The sequence below is a fragment of the Octodon degus genome, unplaced genomic scaffold (assembly GCF_000260255.1).
Source record: "Octodon degus isolate 3935 unplaced genomic scaffold, OctDeg1.0 scaffold00018, whole genome shotgun sequence".
Classification (NCBI taxonomy): Eukaryota; Metazoa; Chordata; class Mammalia; order Rodentia; family Octodontidae; genus Octodon; species Octodon degus.
In genome coordinates, this window is record NW_004524594.1 from 20,130,732 (window position 1) to 20,157,213 (window position 26,482).

General features: G+C 38.9%; 2 protein-coding genes across 9 annotated transcripts in view; one reads left to right on the forward strand and one right to left on the reverse strand.

The window, feature by feature from the left end:
• Ppp6r3 (protein phosphatase 6 regulatory subunit 3) overlaps positions 1-26,482 on the reverse strand; it is a 153,387-nt gene that overhangs the window by 101,070 nt on the left and 25,835 nt on the right. For all 8 annotated transcript variants that reach the window (XM_004627125.2, XM_004627127.2, XM_023710637.1 and 5 more), the window contains exon 2: positions 6,281-6,430. The gene's annotated coding sequence lies outside the window, so the exon portion shown is untranslated. The remainder of the gene's footprint in view (positions 1-6,280; positions 6,431-26,482) is intronic.
• On the forward strand, positions 20,404-20,828 carry LOC101588820 (dolichyl-diphosphooligosaccharide--protein glycosyltransferase subunit 4). Its single transcript, XM_004627123.2, has one exon. The coding sequence runs from the start codon at positions 20,469-20,471 to the stop codon at positions 20,580-20,582; it is 114 nt and encodes a 37-aa protein (XP_004627180.1). The 5' UTR covers positions 20,404-20,468; the 3' UTR covers positions 20,583-20,828.

Below are 26,482 nucleotides of genomic sequence, written 5' to 3' on the forward strand. Positions count from 1 at the left end.
CCTGAACTGCATAGTGAGATCTTGTCGCAAAAAGATTAAAAAAAAAAGTTTTGCTGGGGAGATGGCTCAGCAGAATAAGCGCTTCCCTAGCAAGTGCAAGGGTCTGAGTTCAATCCCCAAAAAAAAAAAAAAAAAAAAAAGTTTTTTAAAAGTACATTTTTAGGCTTTGGTGGTTATGGTCAATTTTCCTTGTCTAACAACCTGATCAGCTAGTATAGAAGCATTAATCATTTGGGGGTACCTCAAAAGTCCCTAAGCTAAAACAATAAAGAAATGTCAACCTTCATAAAGTATTGTGACAGTTGTATAGTACACAACCGAATACATTAAGGAACTTTAGGTCAAATCATGGGCCGCTGAGATTGCTTGGGAATAAAAGTAGAGGGCAGAATATGATAGGTCAATACTTCCTGTGGTTTTTAAAACTCCTTATGAAAAAATAACCTTCAGTAACTGTCTTCACATTGCAACTTTCAATTAAAATTAAAATATTAATAGTGGCTACAAATTACTGAGTGCCTACCATATTAGATTATGAACTTCTTTTTTTGTGGGGGTGGCATGGAGGAATGGGGGCTCTCGCTATGTAGTTCAGACTGGCCTAGAATTATATAACCCAGGCTGGTCTTGAACTCATGCAATCCTCCCTCAGCCTCCCAAGTGCTAAGATTACAAGCATGTGCCACCATGCTTGGCTAGGCTTCAATTTGCAGACAGGGACTCAAATTCAGGTCTAAATATTTCCAAATGTGTACTTTTCCTATCATGCCACCATGCCTTCAACCAGCAGCAACCAAGAACACAACTCGGCCCAGAGGTACATTCAACCTACAGAAGGCAACACAGGGCTGGAGAGATGGCTCAGTGGTCTAAAGCACCTACTTGGAACAAGCTTGACAAAGCATAGGGACCGCGGTTCGAACCCCAGCACCACATGCCAGCCAGTCCCGCCCCCTGGTGGGCTGAGCTGGCCACATACACAATAAATAAATAAATAAATAAATAAATAAATAAATAAATAAATAAGAAGGCAACAGAAGGGGATAAGCTTATAATGCAATGGCTCTGGGAACAAAGTCATGAATGATTATGGCCGATTATGAACACAGGATGAACAATCACTCCACAAACAAGGTGGTTGGGCAGCTCAGCCTAAAGAGCTTGGGTGGTGGCTCTGGAGGAACTCAGATCTTGTGACCAGCCATTCCACTGGTATTAGAACCACAGGATGCTGCAGCCTTGCCAAAATGCACAGCAAACACAAAGCCAATCAGGATAGGTGACACTAGAAGACAGATTCAATACTCAAATAACATCTAACATCATAAGACTAGGAAATAGTTCCTTAATTCAGATAAAGGTCATTGTAGATAAAAACTTAAAATTTTACAGCGTAGCAATAAGCAAACTGTAGCAATAAACAAAAACCAAAAGAATCCCATTGTAGCCTGTCCTAGGAAGATCACATAGTATCACTTCAGGCTATACCACTTCCTGTTCCAAAAGAAACTGCCAGCTGGAATGGTATCTAAACAGAGACAACCAGGGTGACAGAAGACTCATCTCTTGTGGGATAAGTGATGAGTAACTAGCTTTGAGCTCTTTTTTTTTTTTTTGGTGGACCCGGGAATTGAACTCACACCCTTGCACTTGCCAGGGAAGCGCTTATTCCACTGAGCCATCTCCCCGGCCCCTAGCTTTGAACTCTTAAAGCTCTTCTGTACCATCATGTATAGGAGAAAATATATGCAGGACACAAGGATAAAATGAGAACTAGTAGGTGAAAGTAAAGACTATTTGTGAGTAACATAGCAGGAACTTTCTAAAAATGAAAACTGCAGTCACACATAAACCTTTTCAGGTAGAGATCCCCTAACCCTGAAAGATTATGAGGGCAAGAGTTTCTTTTGTGCAGAAAGGTAAATGATTACTACCATGTTGGTTCTCAAAGTCCACAGGATATAAAAGGTACAATATACACCTACATTTTAGTCAGTCTGACACAGCCTCAATAATGAAATGGAAAGGATTAAAAAGTTTTCCAGAGGCTTAGGTGAACTGAGCACTACATTATATTTCACTACTCTGGAAACTCTAATAAAATACTGTGAAGACAAAAGATAAGGGCCAGCCAGATAGCTCAGTGGATTAAAGCACCTGCTTAGGCAGATACAGGGACCAGGTTCCCCCGGACTTGACATATGGGGCCCCGCCCCAGGGGGTGCACTGAGACACAATTGAGACTGGGTGTGGCGGAGTGGGCCTGTAATCCCAGCGCTTGGGAGGCTGAAAGCAGGAGAATCACTACAACCTATGTAGTGAAACCCAGCAGACCTTGTACTAAATACATTTTAAAAAACCATTTTGGAAATATAATATTTAAATAAAAGAAATTATATATGAGTATGTTATAGTCTGACCCCATCCTCACACACACACACATTAAAAAAAATATTAAGAAAATTTCCCAGAATTTAACAAATGTGACTCTCCTTAGCACTTTCACTGGCCATCACAATGACTGCTAAGACTAATTTCCCTGAGCATCACACCAGCAAAAATATAGTATCTAACCTTTTCTACTAAGGGAAGAAAACCCCACATAAACAAGAACACTCAAAGGACAGGAAATCAGAACACCACCAAGTTCCTCCAAAAGCAATCCTAGAAGAAGAAAAAAACCAATTCAGACAGGAAAAGAAGGCCTACAAGGTTTATTCACATTTTCTCAGGAATCTACTGGGTATGGTTTACCAAAACAAAGCAAAAGTAGAGGAAACCAGGGATCTAACATGAAGAAGCAAATACAACTTCTAGAGCAGTGATGAAAGGAAATACTACCAGTTTCAAGATTGTCAAAAACAAATAGTCTAGAGTAAGACAAAAGGATAGGGATTCAGGAAAGGATGCACCCAAGAAGATGATGGAGTTGACAAACTACTGAGTATAACTGATGAGAGCTTTACAAATAAGTAAGATTTAGGAAACAAAGTATACATATTTTATTACTTATTTTATTAGGAGGCTGTGTTTTCAACATGTAAGATGCAGGAGAAAATGTATACAGGTAAGAGCTAAACTTGTCCTTTGTAGTTAGAAATGGAGCAGATTAGAAATAGCTACACAGCTGCATATTACTTAAATGTAGAAGTAAATAAAAGACAAAGGTAGCTGTCCTATGCAAATCAGGGTTAGGAAAGATGGAACAGAAGGCTATTATTTTTTTTTTGTTGTTATAAAGCACAATCTGATTTGACTTTTCAGCCTATGAATATTCTTCACAGAACAACTACAGGCTGAATATTTTCAAAGAAATTGAGAAAAGACAGCCTAAAGCTAAATTTGGTATGATGTGCTACAATTGAATGTAGTAAAATTATGTATAAAACCCAAAAAAAAGGTTAAGTTGGACAGATTTTTTTTTTTTTTTACAAAACTGGTAAAAATGTATGTTTAAAGCTTACAGCTATTCTGTTATACATCAGCAGGTACTTGGGGAGAATTCTTTAATCCAGCATGCTGTACTGAACCAGTGGTGTCAACATTAAACATTCAGTTCTATGAAATTAACCATTAGGCTTTCATTTGCTATATCACACAGGAGTTTAAATGCTTCAACAGTGGCTGTATTGCAATTTTGAACGCTAGGTAAGTACGAAAATTCACCTTTATATGGTATCTGTATTTTTTTTACTACATTCAATCTAAAAGTACAAAGTACAACACTGCTAAAATTCATACCCTACACTACAGTAATACCATTTCAACAACTAACTTGTTCAGATTGTAAGAAGAGTTAGGTTGGGCCATACATTTCGAATGCTATCTGAAGTTAAAGAAGTAAGATTCCCTACTCTCATACAAATTTTTAGTATAGTAAGTCACTGACTTACGAACATCTGAATTACAAATTTTCACAGATATACTGTGTACGGCTCACTTTGTTGGATTATGGTGGAATCCAACTTACAAATATTTTCCCAAAATAGAACTTAAGGTGGGGACTTATTGTAGATGTATTTTCTCAGCTCAAGGTATAGTTATATAGTATTTTCCAGACACTAATACTAGACTTAAAAAAAAAAAAAAAAAAATGTACCTATTTCAAACTCCATGTAACTGTTCAACAGAGGAGTTTTCATCTAACCTTCTAGTGGAAGTAATTTACAATGTAATAAACATGCTAAGAAGGATTGCTGTGAGCTGAAGGTCAGCCTGGGCTATGTAGTGAATTCTAGGCCAGCCTGAAGTACATGGTGAGAGCCTGTTTCAAAAAGAAATAATTATTATTATTTCTATACAAGCTCCCAAAAGAATGAATATACTCACCTGAAATCATACACGCTTAGGGGTCTATAACACAATGTGGAAGCCCTGTCTATATAAAAGATTTGCAATAAATTTTAATGTCATAGTTTACTATAACTCTGAATATCAATTAGGTGAAATGTTATCCCACTTGGACAAGAACTGCAACTCCTTATTTATGTATCTGTATTACAGAAAATTCCATAAATTATTTAACTTTGAATCTCATCAGTAAGTCTGTGAAAAAAATTTCCCCTTATCTTTTTAGCATTCTTTTTACTTTCCTGCAAAGCCTAAAATATTTACTATCTAGCCCTTTATAAGTTTAGCCTATATCTCCAGTGCTGTTCCATTCTAGAAATCCTTCCTAATCACCTGGCACTGATTCTGAGACTCCTGGAAACACCTTGGTAATTTCTCTTAAGAAGAGCTTTCTTATTCTCATATGGCACAGCATGCTGATGAGCAGAGACAAGTAAAAGAAGAAAAAAGGAGAGCTAAAGGTTAAGGAATGGATTGTTCTATAAGATGCCAAAGCAAAAGCTCTCTATTAACAAAGAAAAAAACAAAAGACAAAGAGAAAGCAAGTCTCAAATATATCTTGGGAGGGAACTCTGAAATTTTAGGACCTACTACCAACCCATTAGTGATTTCTATTATGTGAAAAGTACTTAAGATATAAAGGAGGATTCAAAATTATTTGCTCACAAAATACTTAAAATTATTTAAAGTGATAAAACAAATCCTAAAATAACTTAATGAAGCATTCTAAAAATTCACAAAGAAATGTCAGCAAAGGACATGAGACAATCCAGAAATATCTGACCAAAAGATAGGAAAAAAGTTGAGTCCTAGAAGATATGAAATCGAATACTACATAGAATAAGACAACTGCATAAGACAAAGGGGGAAAAAAACATGGAGGGAATTTTCCACATAAGATCCTTTCGGATAATAATATAATGATAACAGCTAGAAAATACTGGCAGATTCTTAAGAACCTGAATACAAAGGCAAAAACTCAGAGCATCACTGTGTAAGTACAAGTGGAGCCTCCTAAGGTTGAAAAGGACCATTCTTGAATGGCTGGGAGGTCATATACAAGGCAGTTTTCTAGATGCTCAAGAAAAATCACCTGTGGATTAGCAGAGACCCTTACAACAAATCTACTACAGGCTCTGCTAAAGTAAGAAAGCCCGGTCTAGCTACACAGCAGTGGAAATGAAAAGAAAAAGATAGCTGCAAAGACTAATAATGAAGGTAGAAGCAATTACTTGATCAAGAAGGAAAGGAAACAAGAAGTAACTAAAACTTCAAGTCCTGGAGTTAACACCAGTTGACAAAGTTAGATGATTAAATGGTTGTGTGTATCCCCTCAAGATACAATTAGATTAAGTGTGTTCACGACTCCCCTGAAAGACCCCGAATTTTTCCTACTGTGACTTCCTATTAAATGCTAAATGAACAAGTCAAGTATGCCAGTACACATACTTAATCTTTAACAACAAATTTCAACAAAGTATTTCAGAGTACAGCAATTAGAACTCAAAAGACAGGCTGCTGTATAGAAGTCAAATGTTCTTTGGTTGGTATAAAACAACACACACACATACACACACCTACCCCCTCAGTAATCTAATCACAGAAGTGATGACTTCAGTCACAGAGCTCTACTCACATTCTTCCTCTGGAAAGCTACTTCACCTTGTTAGGTCCAGCTGGTTTTATGCACCCAGGTCAATTCCCATGAAAACTTTTGAGTTCTTTTGAATTCTGCAGGCTCCTAGATATACCAAAGCAGACCAAAAAGGCTGCTGTTTAACTTCCTACAAGCAGCACAGTAAAACACTGTACCTACCTCAAACAGTCTGCCCTAAACCTGGTTTAGAACTGAGCTCCAAGGTCTCATGAGAGAATGCCACTTTCCCTGATGTAATTCCTAGGAGGAAACTCCCCCAATTTAATGTCTTACCTTTCAAACCAAGGTTAAAAATTAAAAGAAATGTTTTCTTCTCTGTGACTCCTTGCCCATTACAGGATATCCTGGTGATCGCTGTCTTCCAATTTACCACATTGGCAGATTAGCAAGCATACAGAGGGATGTGGTTTAAAATAAGTTCTCCTATTAAAAGAAAAGCAGATGTAAATACATACATTCTTTTTTGATCTGATGAAAGCTGTAATTAAAAGACTGAAAGAAAATCAGGGAACTAGAAAGTTTTAGTTAATGTATAAAATATATTTTTTAATGTGTACACAGGAAAAAGGGGATTGTTACCCTTCTATCCAAGCTTTTACGAAACACTAAACAATAACCTACTAAACTACAACTGTTAAAACAGTACTAGTAGTGAAAAAAAGACATATTCTTATCCTTATAATCAAAAAGAAAACAATAATATTCTTATCCATACATTTTTACATCCATGTCCCTTAGGTAAGAGCTTTAACAATTATAACTTTCACCAGGAACTGAGTAGAACATTAAGTTCACTAAGTACTAGCTACAGCCAGATTCAGTCTCTAAGGTTTATTAATCATATGTTGCACATGAAAGGAATATAAATTATCTTCCAAGGCACTTCGTGCATTAACTTAGCATTATAGAAAAGAACTCCAAACAGTAGATGATAATATTCATTTGAAAACCTCTAAGAATGCAGTCTGCAAAGCACCTCCAAAACATAGTTCATTGTAATGCCTTTCTTCCATAAACGTCACAATACATTGTTATCAACTCAATACTTCCTCTCAAGACAAAAAAAATGAACAAAAATAGTAACAAACCTAGGTGAAAATGAAAAGAATTATAAAAATAAAAACATTCTGCCACTTTAAGTGTTTTTTGAATATACACAATGATTTTTCACAACACCTATAACTACCTACTTGCAGGCTGGTCCAAAATAGGTTCCCAGAAGAGTATTACTGGCCAACTGTTCCCAGCACCATCCCTGCATTCCATCTCATGGCACCAAAAGAAAACATGGCTTTCTATGGCTGCTCCTCCCTTTTGCTCTTGGAGCTTTGCTATTTTCTGCTGCCATGAACAGCTGCCCTCTGCCATAAGCCACTCTGCCTTCGAGCCATTTGAGTATGGACTGAAACATCCACAAACTGTGAGCTATTTACACCTTTCATTTCTTTCTTTTTTTTTTTGCAGAGCCTGGAATTGAACTCAGGCCCTTGCGCTTGCCAGGGAAGCACTTATTCTACTGAGCCATCTCCCTGACCCCTCATTTCTTTCTTTTTTTCTTTAACCTTTCATTTCTTAACCAAAAAAGAAAAGATGGCTATCAAATGTGCTCAGAACATTCAGAATCCAGACTTATGTAAACTGTAGTAAGTATGCTAAAACATAATCTATCTGGAAATGGGTCTGTTTAATTGTACATAATTTTGTTTTGGTTTTGGTTTTCCACCTAAGCTAAAAAGGGACATTGGATCTATATTGTTATGCTAAGAAATTTGGTTATTCTCAGGTCTAAGAACATGAGAAATAAGATAAAAAGAATGGAGTAGAATCCAAGTACAGGACTAGGACTTCTGGGTGAAGAATGAATAATAAATATACACTGAAATGAAGTCTAAGACATGAATAAAAAGACTGGTTAAAGTTACAATCCATACAGGCCTAGAAAAGAATAAAATTGAAAGGTTGCTTAAAAAGGAACAGAAAGAATACTTATTTAAAGCATTCAATGAACATCTAGATCCTTAAAATTTCATGTTCTCCTGTACTTCCCATAATCAGCAAATAAACACAGGCTAAGAAAGACCAGTTCTCCTGGGTTTGGTCTGTAATCCCAACACTTGGGAGGTTGAGGCAAGGTATTACCATGAATTCAAGGACAGCCTGAGCTACATAGTGAATTCAAGGCCAATTTGACCTACACCGGGAGATGGTCTTAAAACAAAAAAATAAAAAGTAATAAAAAGACTGTTCTCCAAACTGGGAGAACCCAGCCCAGCCCAGCTGAAATTCGGCTTGCCATACTATGAACATAAGGACTGTGAAAAGTAAAGAATGAATGCTCAAACACAAACATATCATACTGTAGCCCACTATAGGCAGATTTCCCTTATTGGGCTCTTCCTTTTCTGGCCAGTAGTCAAGACCTTTACTCTATAGACTGAAGACTGAAACTATTTTATGAGTGTTAAGAATTTACACCACTGAATCTGCAATACTATGCAAGCCAATGAGTCCCACCCAAGACTGAAACTTGCTGTCAGCAACTTTCACTTCAACCTTAAAAACATTAAACGTGCAGAATAATTTTAAGAGCAGTGGAACAGACTCCCTCAAAGCTTTCACAAAGATTCACCAGGTTTAAAAAAAAAGAAGAAGAAGAAGAAGAAGACTCACCACCTGATATCACTGTCACTTTTATCTTACCACCCTCCTGTCCCAAATATCTTCATTCATCCACTCAAACACCTGAGCTATCACAGCCTTTATCTGTATTTATCTTTGGTGCTGGAGGATGAACCTAGGGCCTCATGAACTCTAAGCACAAAATCTACCCCTAAGACACATTCTCAACCTCCTTTTACTCTTAAATTCTTCAATGTCTGTTTCCTAAGAACAATGTATTTTGTATAACCATAGAATGCATATCAAAATTAAAAATTGATATATAAATTGTTTGATGGGGATTATACAGTTCATATTCCAATTCTGCCAACTGCTCTATAATGTTCTTTATAGCAACCCCCCCTTCCCTTCAATTCAAAATCACATATCACAACAGTAGTCATGTCTCTTTTGTTCTCACCTGAAACAACGGTCCTGCAGCATTTTTTTTTAAATTTCACTAACACATTTCAAGAACACAGGTTATACATACAGTTCTAGCAAAAATGTCACATAAATAAAACTCTGAAGCATAAAGAAAAGTGATATTAGGGCCAGAGATATAGCTAAGTGGCACAGTGCCTGCCTGGCAAGCGAGAGATCCTGAGTTCAGTTCCCAGTATAAAAAAGACAATAATGGCAACTTTTCCTACTACAGATGATAATTTTCATCACTAAGGTAAGATGTTAGATTTCTTCAATGCAGAGTGACCTTCTGCCTCAATCATAAGGTAACTATAAGAAGATACCCACAGACTATGTTCTTAAAACATTGAAGTAGTTGTAGGGCCAATGGCAACTGACATTATGATACTCAAACACAATGGGGCACTATTCGTTCTATTGCTCCTTCTGCATTTATTAGCTGACATTCTAACTTCAGCAAGTTCCCATCTCTCCACACATTCTTTTTCCTGAGTTATCAATATGGACTCAAAGATTCTTATTAGCATCATTATTTATTGATATTAAAATTATCCCAGATTTGACCATGGGAAACCCTTTCAAGGATGTTCATATGTTTTTCTCATATCTTGAATATACTTTGATTTCTTTGCATAAGAGGTAATAGTTTGTTCCAGACTCATCTTGCTCATTCTCTGCTATAGCTTTGAAATCAGCCATTTCTCCAAGGAATCTTGGAGCACACTATTTAGAAGTGAGGATCACCGGAACACAATAATTGACACCCACAACTTAAAGTTTAATGTGGTTAATGGTTTCTGGAGACTCACTGGCTCCAACACTGAAACATCATGGTGGCAGGGGACGACAGAGCAAAGATGCTTTGCTCATAGTGGCTGGGAAGCAGATCAGTGGAGTAGTGCCAGAGAGACAGGAGAAAAGGACCAGACGTAGACCTCAAGGCCATACCTCCAATACCTACCCAGATACAAACAAAAAGTGTGCTCCACTGGTCCCCTGAACATATTTTAAACTTACTCAAGGTGACACGCCACTCTAACGACCACAAAAGATCAAAGAAACAAGTATGTTGATACTGCTCTTTCAGGTCCTCCTTTCCAAGATGACGAAAAAAAGAAGGAACAACGGTCGTGCCAAAAAGGGCCATGGTCATGTGCAGCCTATCCGCTGCACGAACTGCGCCTGGTGCGTACCCAAGGATAAGGCTATTAAGAAGTTTGTCATTTGGAACATAGTGGAGGCCGCCGCTGTCAGGGACATTTCCGAAGCGAGTGTCTTTGACGGTTATGTGCTTCCCAAGCTGTATGTGAAGCTGCATTATTGTGTGAGTTGTGCCATTCACAGCAAAGTGGTCAGAAATCGATCTCGTGAAGCCCGTAAGGACCGAACTCCTCCACCCTGATTTAGACCTGCTGGTGCTGCCCCACGACCTCCACCAAAGCCCATGTAAGGGGAGCTGGGTCTTAATGGACTGAAGAAAACTCTCTTGAGAAAGAAATAATACATTGAATGTTATACTTTATACAGCATGTTGAGTGTACCTGCCAGAAGTGGGTTGCGTTAATTCAGCCTATCCAAGTTTAAGTTTGTACTTGGAAAATGAATAAAGAGGAACACACTGGAAGGGGTTTCAGGAGCATTAAAAAAAGTATGTTGCTACTGAGGCATGTGCACTGCCTCTGCTATTTTATTGTGAACAAAACTGGGAAAGAATGTCAGTATCCCACAATTCAATTTTGTGCCATGTATCCCTTTTATATTTTATTTTATTTTTTATGTATTCGATATAGAGCCTACAGGGTCTCACTACATAGCTTGGACTTGTAGTGGTCCTTCCTGTTTTTCAGTCTCCCAAGTGCTGAGATTATAGGTGTGTGCCACCACATCAGGTCTCAATCCCCAGCTCAGTGTGCCCCCAGGGACAGAAGTGAAATGGCACACTGGGGATCAAACCCCTGCCCTCTGCATCTGCCTAGGCAGGTGCTTTAACCACTGAGCTATCTGGCTGGCCCTATCCCTGACTTTTAGATATGAATAAAACCCAAGGGTTGTCAAACACCTCCAGGGGGCATCTATCATGAAGAGTACCAAAATGAAAAAAGGAAACAAAAACTGTACAAAAATACAGAACATGAAAAATAGTAATTGATATCCTGAGAAGATATCAATTAAAGATGATGGCATTCCAAAAGATATAGAAGAAAAAGAGCTCTTGAAAATTTAAAAGCTCCGGGCCAGTAAGATAGTTCAGTGATCTAAAGTGCCTACTTAGGCAAGCTTAGGCAGGTGCAGGGGACCTCGGTTCGAGGGGCAAGCCTCTTTTTCTCTATTATATTGTATGTAGGCTACTAGCCCTAGGGCAGGTGTAGCACTCACACCCCCAATCCCAGCATTAGACAAGGAGCAAATCACAAACTCTATATTCAGCCACTTCTGACAAACCCACCCCCATGACCACATGAGGCTTTGAGGGGACATAGACACAAACCGTTAACAGAAGGCTAAAAAAGAACAGAAGAACAGAGAGACTATCAAAAAAGTAACTCCTAAAAGAATTCCTGAAACAGAACCACACCAAGAAACATCACCATAAAATATCACAACCCTGGGAACAAAGAACTCAGCCTATAAAGGATCAAAAATCTGAACAGCTTGATTTTTGAAAACCAAAATAGAAAATGAAGGACAATGAAGGGCTGAAGACTGAATTTAGTGGTAAAGCACCTGTCTCATATAACAAAGTCCTAGGTTCAATCCCCAGAATAATAATGATAATGACTCAACAATTAGGATAGCCACTATAAATAGAATAAAACAAAGCTGGAAATTAACAAGTGTCTGAAAGAATGTGGAGAAAGAAAGAACCCTTGTGCTGTTGTCAAGAATATAAAATGGTGCAGCTATGGCCTTGTAATTATACTTCTGGTTCTATACTTAAAAAACAAGAGACTGGGGAGATAGCTCAGTAGAATAAGCGCTGCTCTGGCAAGCACAAAGGCCTGAGTTTAATCCCTGGTTCCACCAAAAAAAAAAAAAAAAAAAAAAAAAAAAAAAAACCCTACAACCAACTGAAGTGCAGTCTCAAGGATGTAATTATATACTCATGTTCATCCATTATACACCAGACCTAAAACACAGGAACAACCCAATTATCTATCAACAGCAAAGGTAGATAAGCAAAATGTGGTATATACATACAATGGAAGGAAATTCTGGCATATGTTACAATATGGACAAACCCTAACAGCATGCTAAATGGAATAAGCTCATCATAAAACAATTAAAATGTCTATTGACAAAAGACTATAATTTCATTTAGTATACGGTCCAGTGGACCCCTCTTAAATCCCAGTTCTGCTGTCTCTGGTTTCTGTTGCTTATGGTCAAGAAAAAGAATGCTGATTACAGTATAGTTAGATTGTTTTTGTAAAAGGCACATGATCTATAACTATTTTATTATTGCTTTTAATATCTTACTGTGTCTAATTTATAAGATAGTTTATCCTGAGTATGAGTAGGAAAAAAAACAAGATATAGATAAGAACCAGTACTATCGAATGTTTCTGAAATCCCGTAGGGGGCTTTGGATCACATCTCGAAAGAGACAAAGTGGAACTAGTACTTAGAATAGCAGAAAGAATGGTGGCTGCCAAAAGCACAAGGGTAAGGTTGGAGGGAGGGGAAGAGGAGGAGGGGGAAGAGGAGGAGGTGGAGGAATAGAGTTATAATTTAAGAAGTATGGAGTTTCAGTTTTTGCAAGCTAAGAGTTATATAGATGAGGGCTGGCCAGATAGCTCAGCGGATTAAAGTGCCTGCTTAGGCAAATACAGGGACCAGGTTTGATCCCCATGCCCTGCCCGCCCTGGCCCCACTCCCAAGGTGTGCTGAGTAGTAACTGAGACTGGGCTTGGTGGCAAATGCATGTAATCGCAGCACTTGGGAGGCTGAAAACAGGAGGATCACTGAGTCCAATTTGTGTAGTGAGACCCAGTACTAAATACATTAAAAAAGTTATATATATGAAAGGTGGTGAAGGCTACAAAATATCATGAATATATTTGAAACCAAAGAACCATACAACTAAAAATAGTTTAAGATAGTAAAATTTTATGATACACAGTATAAACTTTTCACAAGAAAAAAGATCATGTAGCAATATCTAAACAATTCTAAACTGGTGAGGTGGCACATGCCTGTAACCCCAGCACTTGGGAGACTGAGGCAAAAAGATCCTTGCAAGCCCAAGACCAGCCTGGGCTACGAAGTAAACTCAAGGTCAGTCTGAACTGAATAATAGCAAGACCCTGTCTCAAAAAGACCAAAAATTAAAAAAATTCTAAAGGCAGGGTTATGGACTAAAGGTTGTGTCACCAAATTTTGTATTGTTGGTGTGTCTACTCCCAGTATGGCTTGTAGCAAAGTAGGATTAAATAAGGTCATCGAATGAGGCTTAATTTGACAGGATTGATGTCATTATAAGAAACATCAGAGAGCTTGTTCTTTCTGTGCATGTCCTGAGGAAATGTCAACTGACGATATAGTAAGAAATGATGTCTATAAAACAGAAGGGGGCCCTTACCTAAAACCAAATTGACCAGAACTTAAATCTTGACGTTCAGCCTCCAAACCAGTAAGCACATAAACTTCAGTTGCTTACTCTAATTATTTTCTTTAATGTATGGCATTTTCTAATAGCTGTCCTTGCAGGCTAGAAAAAAGGGAATGAATTTCAATCCCGAAGTATATACTCAATTAATCAAGGGTACACAGAGACACAGAAAGTCTCAAAAGGTTTACCTGCTATAAGCATTTTCTCACAGAAAACACAAGACTATACTATAAAGAAGATACACAAAATAAGCAGAAAACAGGTGATCCCTAAGAAAAAAGTAAAAAGAATTTCCACTTTCAGGGTAAAGGAAGAACAGCGAATATGAGAGATTCAGACTAATGCAGAGCAAGTTTAAAAAGACAAGCTGTTGTAACTAAACTTGTAATGGGCCAGAAGTCTGAATCAGAATCAGTGGTAAGTTTGTTGTTTTTTTTTTAAGGTAGCATATTTTCAGAGAATATAAAAAGTTGTTTAGGAAAGTATTTACACTTTACCAGATAACAGCTATAAATACCATATGTGGTCACAAATGATAAAACTAAATACTGATTTAATCAGAACTATAATAAATCTGTGTTAGAAGGATAAGGATTTAGGGCTGGTCAGATAGCACAGCAGACTAAAGCGCCTGCTTAGGCAGGCACAGGCACTGGGGTTCAATCCCCGGCATGCCTGCCAGCCCCACCCTTGGGGCGTGTTGAGAAAGCAGAACTGAGACTGGGTGTGGTGGCGCTCACCTGTAATCCCAGCACTTGGGAGGCTGAAAACAGGAGGATCACTAGAGTCTGATCTACTTGGTGAGACCTTATAGACCCTTACTAAAATACATTTTAAAAAAAAAACTAAAACAAGGATAAAGATTTAAAATGTAGGAAAGAGGGTACAATGAAGAAACAGAAAAAGGTTAATCCTCATCTTCTATACATTTCCACAGCAGGAAATCCACAAAAGAGTTTACATCTAAACAACAAATATACACATAAGTACAAACTCTTCAAATATGCTACTTAATTGGCTAAAAGAGTCTCAAGTATTATAGCTGTCTTGGGTGAATAGTTAAGGGGTACTACTGACTTTAAACTATAAAAGCATTAAATTTTGATGCAAAGTTTTTTAAATAAATTCTTAAGGCTAGATTGGCAAGGTGTAGTACCTGTGGAGGCCAGAGAAATGTCAATGACACAGAAGGGCCCAAAAATCCCCTAAGAGGTACTTTTTATTTTTTCCTTTTTTTGTATTTTAGTAAGGGTCTATAGGGTCTCACCACATAGATCGGACTCTTGTAGTGATCCGCCTGTGTCCAGACTCCCAAGAGCTGCCCAGTCTCAATCGCTATCTCAGCCCACCCCAGGGCGGGGCTAACACACACACACCAGGGATCAAACCCTGGTGCATCTGCCTAAGCAGGCACTTTAATGCTCTAAGCTATTTGGCTGGCCCTATTTTTTCCTTTCTTTTGTTCTGCAACTGCCCTAAATGCTGTGTAGCCAACTACAGCTACATCAGGCACCCCTGGCAGCTCCAGGAGATATCTGCTTTGTCTGTAGCAGGATACAGTCACAGGTCCATAGCAGATGAACTTCCATCCCCTACCCAACATCCTCTCAGAACAGACTTCCTACCCTTGCAGCCATCCTCAATCAGGTCCACAAGGAGCCCCTCTTCTATTCATGACTAAACAAACAGAAGACCTTCCTTTTTCATCTATGTAAGTAACCTCCCCAAAACGCTTAACGAGTCAGGACATGCACCATTCTCCCTTATGCGGCAGCACAAGTCCAAATAAAGCTACTTTCGATGGTATATTTTTGTCTATTCATGATTTCTATCTTGAGCACAGCATGCTGAGCTGATTCACTAAAAGCTGATGTCTTAGTCACATTACTCATTACTGGGACACAATACCTAACAGATGCAACTTGAGGTTTATTTTGGCTCATGGTTTTAGACCACAGTTGGCCAACTCTAAGGTACAGAGGGATGGTAAAAGGCTCTGGTGGAAGAAAGTTGCTTACCTCATGGCAACCAAGAAGCATGCAGATTGAAAAAAGGACCCAAGGAACAGAGATACACTCTTCCAAACCATGCCTCCAAAGACCTATCTCGTCAGGCCAGCCCCCACCAGCAGATTTAACTATAAAATCATCAATGAACTAATCCACCAGTAAGTACAGTGCCCACAAGATACAGTCACTTCTGCTCTTTCGGGTCCTCCTTTTCAAGATGACGAAAAAAAGAAGGAACAACGGTCGTGCCAAAAAGGGCCGCGGTCATGTGCGGCCTATTTGCTGCACGAACTGCGCCCGGTGTGTACCCAAGGATAAGGTTATTAAGAAGTTTGTCATTCGGAACATAGTGGAGGCCGCCGCCGTCAGGGACATTTCCGAAGCGAGTGTCTTCGACCGTTATATGCTTCCGAGGCTGTATGTGAAGCTGCATTATTGTGTGAGTTGTGCCATTCACAGCAAAGTGGTCAGAAATCGATCTCGTGAAGCCCGTAAGGACCGAACTCCTCCACCCTGATTTAGACCTGCTGGTGCTGCCCCACGACCTCCACCAAAGCCCATGTAAGGGGAGCTGGGTCTTAATGGACTGAAGAAAACTCTCTTGAGAAAGAAATAATACATTGAATGTTATACTTTATACAGCATGTTGAGTGTACCTGCCAGAGGTGGGTTGCGTTAATTCAGCCTATCCAAGTTTAAGTTTGTACTTGGAAAATGAATAAAGAGGAACACACTGGGGAAAAAAAAAAAAAAAAAAAAAAGATATAGTCACCTCTCTAAAGTCCCACCTATATGATCTCACAAGGCTGTGGGAAAACTAGATATAAACCTTACCATTCAATGGTACCCAGCTGGTCAGAAGCAGGAGTGATAACACTGTTGACTAGTAGTAGAAAAACAATGGAGAATTGCTAAGAGTCACTTTCTCTTGGAAAAGTTCCTGAGACCTGCCAAGAGCTACTGGCTCTAAGCAGCAAGGAGGGCTGCTAACACCAACACCTGATAGCCACTGGCATTAAAGCTCAGGATTGTTAAAACTAAAGGAGCTATACTTTGCCTACTTATAATTTCTACACAAACGAAGCAAAAGAGCCCCTAAACAACTGGTAATGTATTAATGGTTCATAAAAGGACTCTCCCCTTAGAAGGCCCAAAAGAAAAGGTAGGACACTGGTGATGACTGTTGCAGACCTGCCTCATAGACGTCAGCCAGGATAGCTGAACTAGCCCATGTGCAATTTCAATCTTACATGTAGATGATGATCCATGCTAGTAGGTTTGACAATATCAGCTATTCTCTGATGAGAAATTGAAGACAAATTTAACCTGAGCATCCATTTCTTCAAATATAAAAGCAGATGCTGGGCATAGTGGTGCATGTCTATAATACCAGAACTTGGGAAGCTGAGGCAGGAGGATCACAGTGAATTCAAGACCAGTTTTGGCTATACAGCAAAACCCTGTCTCCAAAACCATAACAACAAAACAAATATTGTCTAACTTCAATAATTTATATCTAATAAAAAAGCAAAGTAATTAAAGTTCTAAATATGGTACCAGTGGCTACAAACCCTGAACAAATTCAATTATAGAAAAATTTAAGCAGCGTATGATAGACAAAAGGGGGGGGGGAGGAAAGGAAATCTACCTTATCTATAGGCCGAGAGTATTGATGATGACAGAATTCAAACAGTTTCATTTAGGAAATGAAGCCAAAGTTTTCTTATTCCTCGCCTGTAAAGAATTTAGCTGAAGATACCTAGACTATGATATGAGACCACTGGAGCAGGGAAAGCTAAGCTAGAAAGACTTGGTGGAATCCATTAGGATAAAGAAAAGATTCTCCCCAAATTTGAAAAAGGGAATTCTACCAACTAATTTCTAGGAAACCACTATTTTTACATCATAATTAAATAACAAAATGAGAAAAGATATGAGGATTTTTGCATCAACATGGTCACTGAGATTCATAGTAAATTACCGAAAGATGACAGCCCAAAACCTGGACACAAAAGTAGGGAAGTGTACTTCTGACTAGCTTAGAAAGTCCTAAAGCAGAACACCTATGGATCTAAAGGAATGCATTGCTCCAAGTATCCTCAAACAAGTTCTTTATAACACTGAAGTTTAAAGAGATGGAAGACAATGACATGGATGATAATCTTCTTCTATAATGGCTTTATTCACTATTTTATCTTCAATGTCTAGTACACTGTAAATAAAAAATCAACAGCAAAACTTTGAATATAAAAGCAACTGCACAAACACCTATAACTGGGAGAAACAACCTAAATTATACTTTTATGCCTTCAGAGGCATTTCCAAAAACAAAAATACATAGATTGGTAATTCTATCAGCTAATTTTAGTAACATCAATAATTTTAACACAAGCCAAGGCAAGAATGCCAAAGTTCTAAACTATTAATCAAAAATCCAAGGGCCAGGGATGTAGCACAGTGCCACGAGCACCTGCCTCGCAAGTGCAAGGTCCTGAGTTCGATGCCTGGTACCAAAAAAAAAAAAAAAAAAAAATATCCATACTAAGAATGTAAAGCTACCATGTAAAACAGAATAGGCAAGTTGAATCCACAATGCCACCTTCTTCATTTATAAATTTTGGGAAATATGTCATCTACATATTTCCTAAAGTATATAACCCAGTACATATATAAAACAGGACAAAAGCCCATGAAAAGAATCCTAACAGGTATCTGAAAGAGAATATGGACTAATGTTTTACAGGACTAACATTCTCCTGTTAAAAAAAAACAAAAACAAAAACAAAAAACATTAAAAGGAAAGTCAAACTGAATGACAATCTTAATACAGTTCATTTCAAATGCACACCTCCCCCCTCCTCCCCCAGTCTTTCTGAGACAAGTTCTTGCCATGCAGTTCAGGCTAGCCTCAAGCTTGCACTATCTCCCTGCCTCAGTCTCCAGAGTGCTGGGATTACAGATGTGCACCACTATGCCCAGCTCAAAGGTACATTTCTTCAAAAGTCCTGTGGCCTATGCCAGACCCACCGGAATGTTTCTCAACCTTTAAAATGAGAGAGAAGCCCAGCAGCTCTGGCTGCAGAAGTGAAGAAGTGGCAGTGGCCCAGCAGGGACCTAACAGCATAGCTCCTCAAGGCTCCCCAGCAGCTTCAAAGAGCTGCTGCCCCTGCTGCTGTGCACCAAGAAGCCCAAGAGGAAGGTCAGTTCCAGCAAAGGAGGAGCCCAACAAGAGATTGTCCAAACCTGCTCCTGCAAAAAGTGGAAACAAAGCCAAAAGCAAGCAGTGGCAAAGGATGAAAATTCAGACAAAAAAGTGCAAGCAAAAGGAAAAGAGATATAAATGGAAAACAGGCCAAAGTGGCTAATCAAGAAGGATTTACCTGTGAAAAATGAACTAAAAACAAAGAGAATATAGTCTGATGAAGCAGAAGAAAAAGAAGCCAAGTCTTATTAATCACACATCATGTCCTTTTTTTTTTTTTTTTTTTTTGGCAGAACTAGGGATTGAACTCAGGCCCTTGCGCTTGCTAGGGAAGTGCTTATTCCACTGAGCCATCTCCCCAGCCCCAGACATCATATCTTTCCAGTGGTCCCAGTTTCCCTTCTGGCACAATCCAAAGAAATAATTTAATCAACTACTTTGTAAATGCCAGTTTTTAGTTCTCTTGAAACATTTTAAAAAAGGAATTCCACCCCACTGCATTTTTTAAGTGTGTATGTTTTTTTAAGAGGTGAAATCATTTACTGTTTTATTTTATTTTTGGTACAACCAAGAAAATAGTGAGATATTGTCAACTTAACACTCCATTGGTGGGGGTTAGTTTTACACTGCACAATACAAGGCACCCTAAACGGTAATTTGGAATCACAGTCATACATTTAATATATCTTGGATATTTTATTTTATTTATTTTCCCTTTTTTTTTTCCATTTATGTATTTGGTACAGGGTCTCACTACACAACTCAGACTCCTAATAATCCTCCTGTTTTCAGCCTACCCAGCACTGCGATTACAGGTTTGCATCACCATGCCCAGACCCAGCTGCCAGCTCAGGGAACCCTGGGGTCGGGGCCAGCGTAGCACAGGACTGGGGATCAAACCCTGGTCCCTGCACTCACCAAGGCAGGCACTTAGTCCATTGAGCTATCTCACCAGAACCCTGTCCTGCATTTTTTTTTTTTTCCTGGTGGAACCAGAGATTGAACTCAGGCCCTTGCACTTGCCAGGGAAGTGCTTATTCCATTGAGCCATCTCCCCGGCCTCAGTCCTGCATATTTTAAATGACTTTTATTTCCACACTGATTTTAGTAGAACTGCATCCTAAAAAAACACTACTTCTGACTGTTGCCCTGTCAAAAGTGTGCACCCTGTAACCCCTTCAGTCATGGTAGTCCAGTTTACCTTTTTTTTTTTTTTTTTGTCTTTTTGAGACAGGCTCTCGCTATGCATTAATTTTGTTAATAAGCTGTGAAAGATCAAAAATTTGAGTATGTAGTGTAAATTAAATGAAACTGTGAATCAGTGGGACACAACACTTTATCAGCATTTGAAGATACTGGTACTTAATCCTCTTACAGAAAATTTGCAATCAAATTGGAAGCTGGAAAATCACTGGAATAACTGGAAAAAAAAACCCACTATGCGGCTTTTTAGATTTCTGGTACACCCTGTGTTAAGAATTGTGTACAGGTAGTTTAGTTGGTGCTTGTGCGTAGGCCGTGTGGAGTCCGCGGCTTAGCTCGGTGGAGCTGGTCAGGATGATTACCGACGTGCAGCTCGCCATATTCGCCAACATGCTGGGCGTGTCGCTCTTCTTGCTTGTCGTTCTCTATCACTATGTGGCCGTCAACAATCCCAAGAAACAGGAATGAAAGTGGCGCTTTCTCCGCCCCAGGGTTCCAGGACATAGTCTGAGGCCAGATGGAGGGTGTGAGGGGCCTTCACACTTCACTTCATCCCTTCTGCCCATCACAACATACAAAGCAACTACACCTGGAATTTTCCAAACAAGTTTTATTTCCTCAAAGTCTTCTTAACCTTATGGAACAAGAAGCTGCCACTGAATAGAGCCCAGTATGGGGGCTACTTTCTTTTCTACTCCCTAATACAAAAATATATATAAAAAAAAAAAAAAAAAAAAAAAGAATTGTGTACAAAGGGCCAGACAGATAGCTTGCTTAGACAGGCACAGGGACCAGGTTCAATCCCTGGCATGCCATGCTGGCCCAACAACAGGGTACACTAAGACAGTGACTGAGACTGGGCATGGTGGCGCTCACCTGTAATCCCAGCACTTGGGAAGCTGAAAACAGGAGGATCACTATGAATCCGATCTGTGTAGTGAGACCCTGCAGACTCTATACTAAATGCATTTTAAAAAAAGAAAGAATAATTGTGTACAAAGTGAAATGTTCACACTGACACTCAACACAACCAATAAAATCTCAAATATGGAAAAAAATAGAAATAAAAAGGGGGGAAACTCTCAAAGAACTTCATTTCTTTTCTTTCTTTCTTTCTTTCTTTCTTTCTTTCTTTCTTTCTTTCTTTCTTTCTTTTTTTTTTTTGCAGTACCAGGGATCGAACTCAGGACCTTGCGCTTGCCAGGCAGGCAAGAACTTCATTTCTAATATAACAGAAAATACCTCAAAAATTCTTTCTTGGAAAATGTTTTACCTAGTATATACTCTTGTTTTACTGTTAGCTTCAGGCCACTACTGATGACCACCTGGTTTTTAATCTTTGTTCTTACAAAAGTGAGAGTTCCCAGAGGGGGAATTGCTGGACAAAAGAAAACGCATTTCTCATTAGGTACATATGGCTAAATAGCTCTCCACAGATGTCATACCTACCACGTTTCCCAACAGCAATGTACAAATGCCTGTGTCCCCACACCCTTGTCAATATGTTTGCCCTTCATGAGTGACACTGGGCATTGTATCTTTGAGAGCCATTTATACTCCACTTTTTTATCAAGTGTCTCTTTACATCCTTTGTCCATTTTCATAGGGCTGATATTCTCAAAGATCTGTAGTGGTTATTTAAAAAGGAGAAAATGAGCCCTTTGTATCCATGATAGCATCCCCTCTTCAACTCACTCGAATCGGATTATCTGTACCACTCAAACTGCTCTTTCCAAGTCACCAATACCTCCAGATGAGGATAAATCAAAATGCAACTCTTCAGTCATTTTAACCTTTTTCTCAGCAGCTTTCATAGTCAACTCACAGTCAACCCACACACCCGCCTTATCAGAGATTTTCTTTGACTTCTTTGACAGTGCATATGCTCTTGTGTTCTTCCTGGTCACTCTACACTTCCGCTCTCCTTATGTGGGGAAAAGGAGATTTCCATCTCTCCTTTCTCCTACCTGATGATATAGCGTCCCACAGAGCTCAGGCTATGGACACTCCCTATCACAGTCTCCCAAATCAGTCATATTCACTGAAAGTAAATTCATGTTTATTTTATTCACAATGTTTCCCCAGCAACTTAAACATAGCCTGGAGAGATTCAAAACAAGTTTACTTGAATAAATGAAGCTATTTTCATGGATTTTAAAAATAACTCAATAAGCAGTTATAGTCCAAATTTATGAAACCAATGAGAGAATCTCTGCACTTCTAACAAGTACCCAATTTCTAGCAGACATCTTCCCTTGAATGTGTCACAAGCATACTGTAATAACACCAAGAGAGCTTTCGTTTGCCATCATAAGATGGCCACCCTACTAAATCTTTCCTTCACTTACCCACTCAGTAAAAGAAACATCCAGCTGTAAAAGACCAAACTGAAGATTAGCCCCAGCTCCTCTTTGCCCTCCAAACCAATTCATTAATGTCTTCTCAATTTTGCCTTATTTCAATCTTTCTTCTATCTTCTGTCGCTGCCTGGAGAACAGACAATGTTTCATAATTCACATTCCCTTATCTCTTTCTTGTGCTAAGCTGTTTTCTACTTGGGTTCTTGGTCAGTCCCCTGCTACTCATGGAAGCAATAATGATGTAATTGGTACAGTTGCACATGCCTATAATCCTAGCACTTGGGATGCTGTGGCAAAAGGATCCCCATGAGTTTGAAGCTAGCTTGAGATACACAGTGAGAACCCACCTCCCCCAAAGAAGACAATGGCTGTAATTCTGATCTACCCCTACCCCATCCTTCCAATATAGCAGCCACATGAGGCTTCTGAATACTTGAACGTGGCTAGTTTGATCTGAGATGTGCTGTGAATATAAAAATCCATTACACAGTGGATTTCAAAGACTAAGAGTAAAAAAAAAAAAGTGAAAATATCTTATTCATCTGTTCATATCAAATTCTGAAATTCTTTGAAATTTTTATATACTGGGCTAAATAACATGCAACTACAATTAATTTTACCCCTTTTTTAACTTTTTTTTTTCAGGTGGGTTATACATGTACTTTATACATTCCTACTGAGACACTTTCAGAGCATTTCACTCTAGGCATTTGACTTTCTTATATTTTATGATCAAAGTATAAGAAGCTCTAAGTCTGGCCTGGGGCAGATACTTGCTGATGGAATTACTAGCCAAACACTGGTGCCATTTACATATAGCTACTTAAAAACACTAAAAACTTAATCATTATTTAAGTTGAATGACAATTTTAAGAAATGTCTTTCATTTTATGCTAATCACCTTGTCACTAATTTCTCATTACAAAAGTTTTGGTTCAGATAAAGACTGAGGAAGATTACAAATTCAAAGTGTGGCCAGGGCTATAGTTCATCAATACAAGCACCTACCTGGCAAGCACAAGGTCCGAGTTCAATTCTCACTACATAAAAACAAGTGGCCAAGAAAGAACTTCAGAATTTTGAGTTATCAGCTCTTAAAATACTTGTCAGTCATCACAACTCAAAAACAGCCACAAGAGAAGGAAAACTAGCAGACAGTGCAAGGAGAAAACAAACAGACCACAAACAGTGAAATCTAGGTATTAAGCATTAGACCCATGGTGACCGTGCCTTGCATACTTTTAAATTACCAGAGGGTGTGGTCCACTCAAAATGACAATGCTCAGTTAGTGAGTACACTATCATCCCACAGAGAATAGAAAATGTGCTGTCATAGAGTCTTAAAAACACAGACAAGGGATGGTGTGAAAGTAACACTGCAGTGACAGCATGACATTTTAATATAAAAGAACACAGATCTAGATAAATTTCAGGAGGGTTTAGACAAGAAGCCCTTACACATCTCATGGCTCCACAGTCTACCTCTAAAGAACAGATTATAACCAGATCCAGAACAGTTTTAAAAAGTTCAAGACCCAACTACCAATGTACAAAAAAAATGGGCTATAAAACAAGGGAAAACACCACAGGACAACCCAAGTCTCCCAAAATAGTGGGGTGAGTGGACAAGAATAGGGAAATCTAAATGAAAAAAAAAAAACAAAAAATTTGGATCCTGGCTTGTCAAAACAGTCACAGAAAATTCAATGATCTGAGACAACTATAAAGAATCGTGATAGTTTTTTAACTGCTACAGTTCAAATAAAATTTTTACAAAGTTATTGTTAAATAAATATAGACCAATGTATTTATAAAACAAAAAATTATTTGCAGATTTTCTTCAAAATAATATGGGCACAGATGATCATAAGAGAAAAAAAAAAGAACTTGCCTTCCTCAAAAGGCATAATAATAACAACCCTCAGAACAGGTAAAGATTATATATAGACAGATAGATCTACATTTACTTATTTATTTATTTGTAATGCATTTAGAACAGAGTCTACAGAGTCTCACTACACAGATCAGACTCGTACTGATTCTCCTGTTTTCAGCCTCTCAAGCACTGGGATTACAGGCGCCGGCCACCACATCCAGTCTCAATTGCTGTCTCAGCGCGCCCCAGAGGCAGGGCCGGCAGGGCATGCCAGGGACAGGTGCTGCAAAATATCTGTATTTAAAATAAAAGATTCAGAGCCTTTTTACGTAGATGGCACCCAAGGCAAAGAAGGAAGCCTCTGCCCCTCCCAAACCTGAAGCCAAAGCAAAAGCTTTGAAGGCCAAGAAGGCCGGTGCTGAAAGGCATCCACAGCCACAAAAAGAAGATATGAACATCACCCACCTTCCAAGACACTGCGGCTCCAGAGGCAGCCCAAATGCCCTTGGAAGAGTGCCCCCAGGAGAAGCAAGCTTGACCCTATCACATTCCCCCTGACCACAGACCAGAGTCAGCCATGAAAAAGACTGAGGACAACAACACACTCATGTTCATTATGGATGTCAAAGCCAATAAGCATCAAATCAAACAAGTTGTAAAGAAGCTCTATGACATTGACGTTGCCAAGGTCAGTACCCTAATCAGACCTGATGGAGAGAAGAAGGCAAGGCGTATGTTCAACTGGCTCCTGATTATGATGCATCGGATGTTGCCAACAAAATTGGGATCATCTAAACTGAGTCCAGCTGGCCAATTCTAAATATATACTTTCTTTTCTCGTAAAAAATAAATAAATAAAAAATAAAATATTCAAAAAAATAATAAAATATTCCTACTAAGTGCTGTGTTTTAAGGTATGTCCACAAATACTCTGACATTCCTTTCAAAAAAGAGTTCATTTCCTCCTCTTCTTGAATATCAAGCAGGCCTTCCTTGAGTGGTGCTCTTCTACAAACAAAACATGGCAAAACTGGATACCAATGTGACTTCCAAAGCATGGCCTTAATAATGATAGCTTCCACAGTGCTCCTTTTCTTGAATCACTGTCTCAAGAGAAGTCATGTATTTTCATGTACTGACATCAAGATACTTAGATATCTCTGCCAAAGACGCAGGTGAAAAAGACTTGAGGCCCACCTCTAATAGCTAGAATTAACTTGACAGGCATGTGAATGAGTCACCCTGGAAAGAAGCCTCCAGCTCCATGGAGCCTTTAGAGGAATGATCACACCAAAGTCAAAACCGTCACACCATTCATTCCCAAGTTCCTGAACCTCAGAAAAGTGTAAGATGATTAGTGTTTATTGCAGTTCAAGTCATTAGGCTTGGAAATAGTTTGTCATGCAACAATAAAACTCTAATACAATAAAACAGACAATGTTACCGCAAAACAGTTAAGTTTCTCGTGAGGAATATGAAAAGGTGTTCAACGTTTTGACCCAATTACTCTGCTTCTCTGAATTTATCCTAAGGTGTTCATGCTGAGCATGAAGTTAAGTAACAATTGAAATTCATTAAAAAAAAACACACACAGAAAAAACAAAAACAGCCTTAATATATTAGTGGACACAGGACATTGTGGCAAATACCACAGAAAAAAACAATCTAGTTTGTCCACTAATACGTGGTACCCTAATATCCAACAATGACTATCTTATAATGTTCTTTAATCTATCCAATGAAAGTCATTAAAAATGTCAAAACTTTAGAAGAAAACAATATTACAAGAAGCTCCTGGGCCAACAAAATAGCTCAGCAGATTAAAGCGCCTGATTAGGCAGACACAGGGGCTGGGGGTTTGATCCTCAGGCCTGCCATGCCAGCCCCACCCCCGGGGCACTGAGATGGCAATTGAGACTGGGCATGGTAGCACACACCTATAATCCCAGCACTCCTAAACAGGAGGATCGCTTTTTCCCCCTGTGGTGCTGCTTGGCCTGCAGGTCTGTGTAGGGCAGCAGACACGGGTCTATATTACACAGGATGGGTTTTGTTAAGGTTGTCAAGAATAAGGCCTACTTTAAGAGATACCAAGTGAAGTTTAGAAGACGACGAGAGGGAAAAACTGATTA

Bases quoted from the DNA above. Each gene is read 5' to 3' on its own strand.
- LOC101588820 (XM_004627123.2), top strand. From the start codon at position 20,469: ATGATTACCGACGTGCAGCTCGCCATATTCGCCAACATGCTGGGCGTG.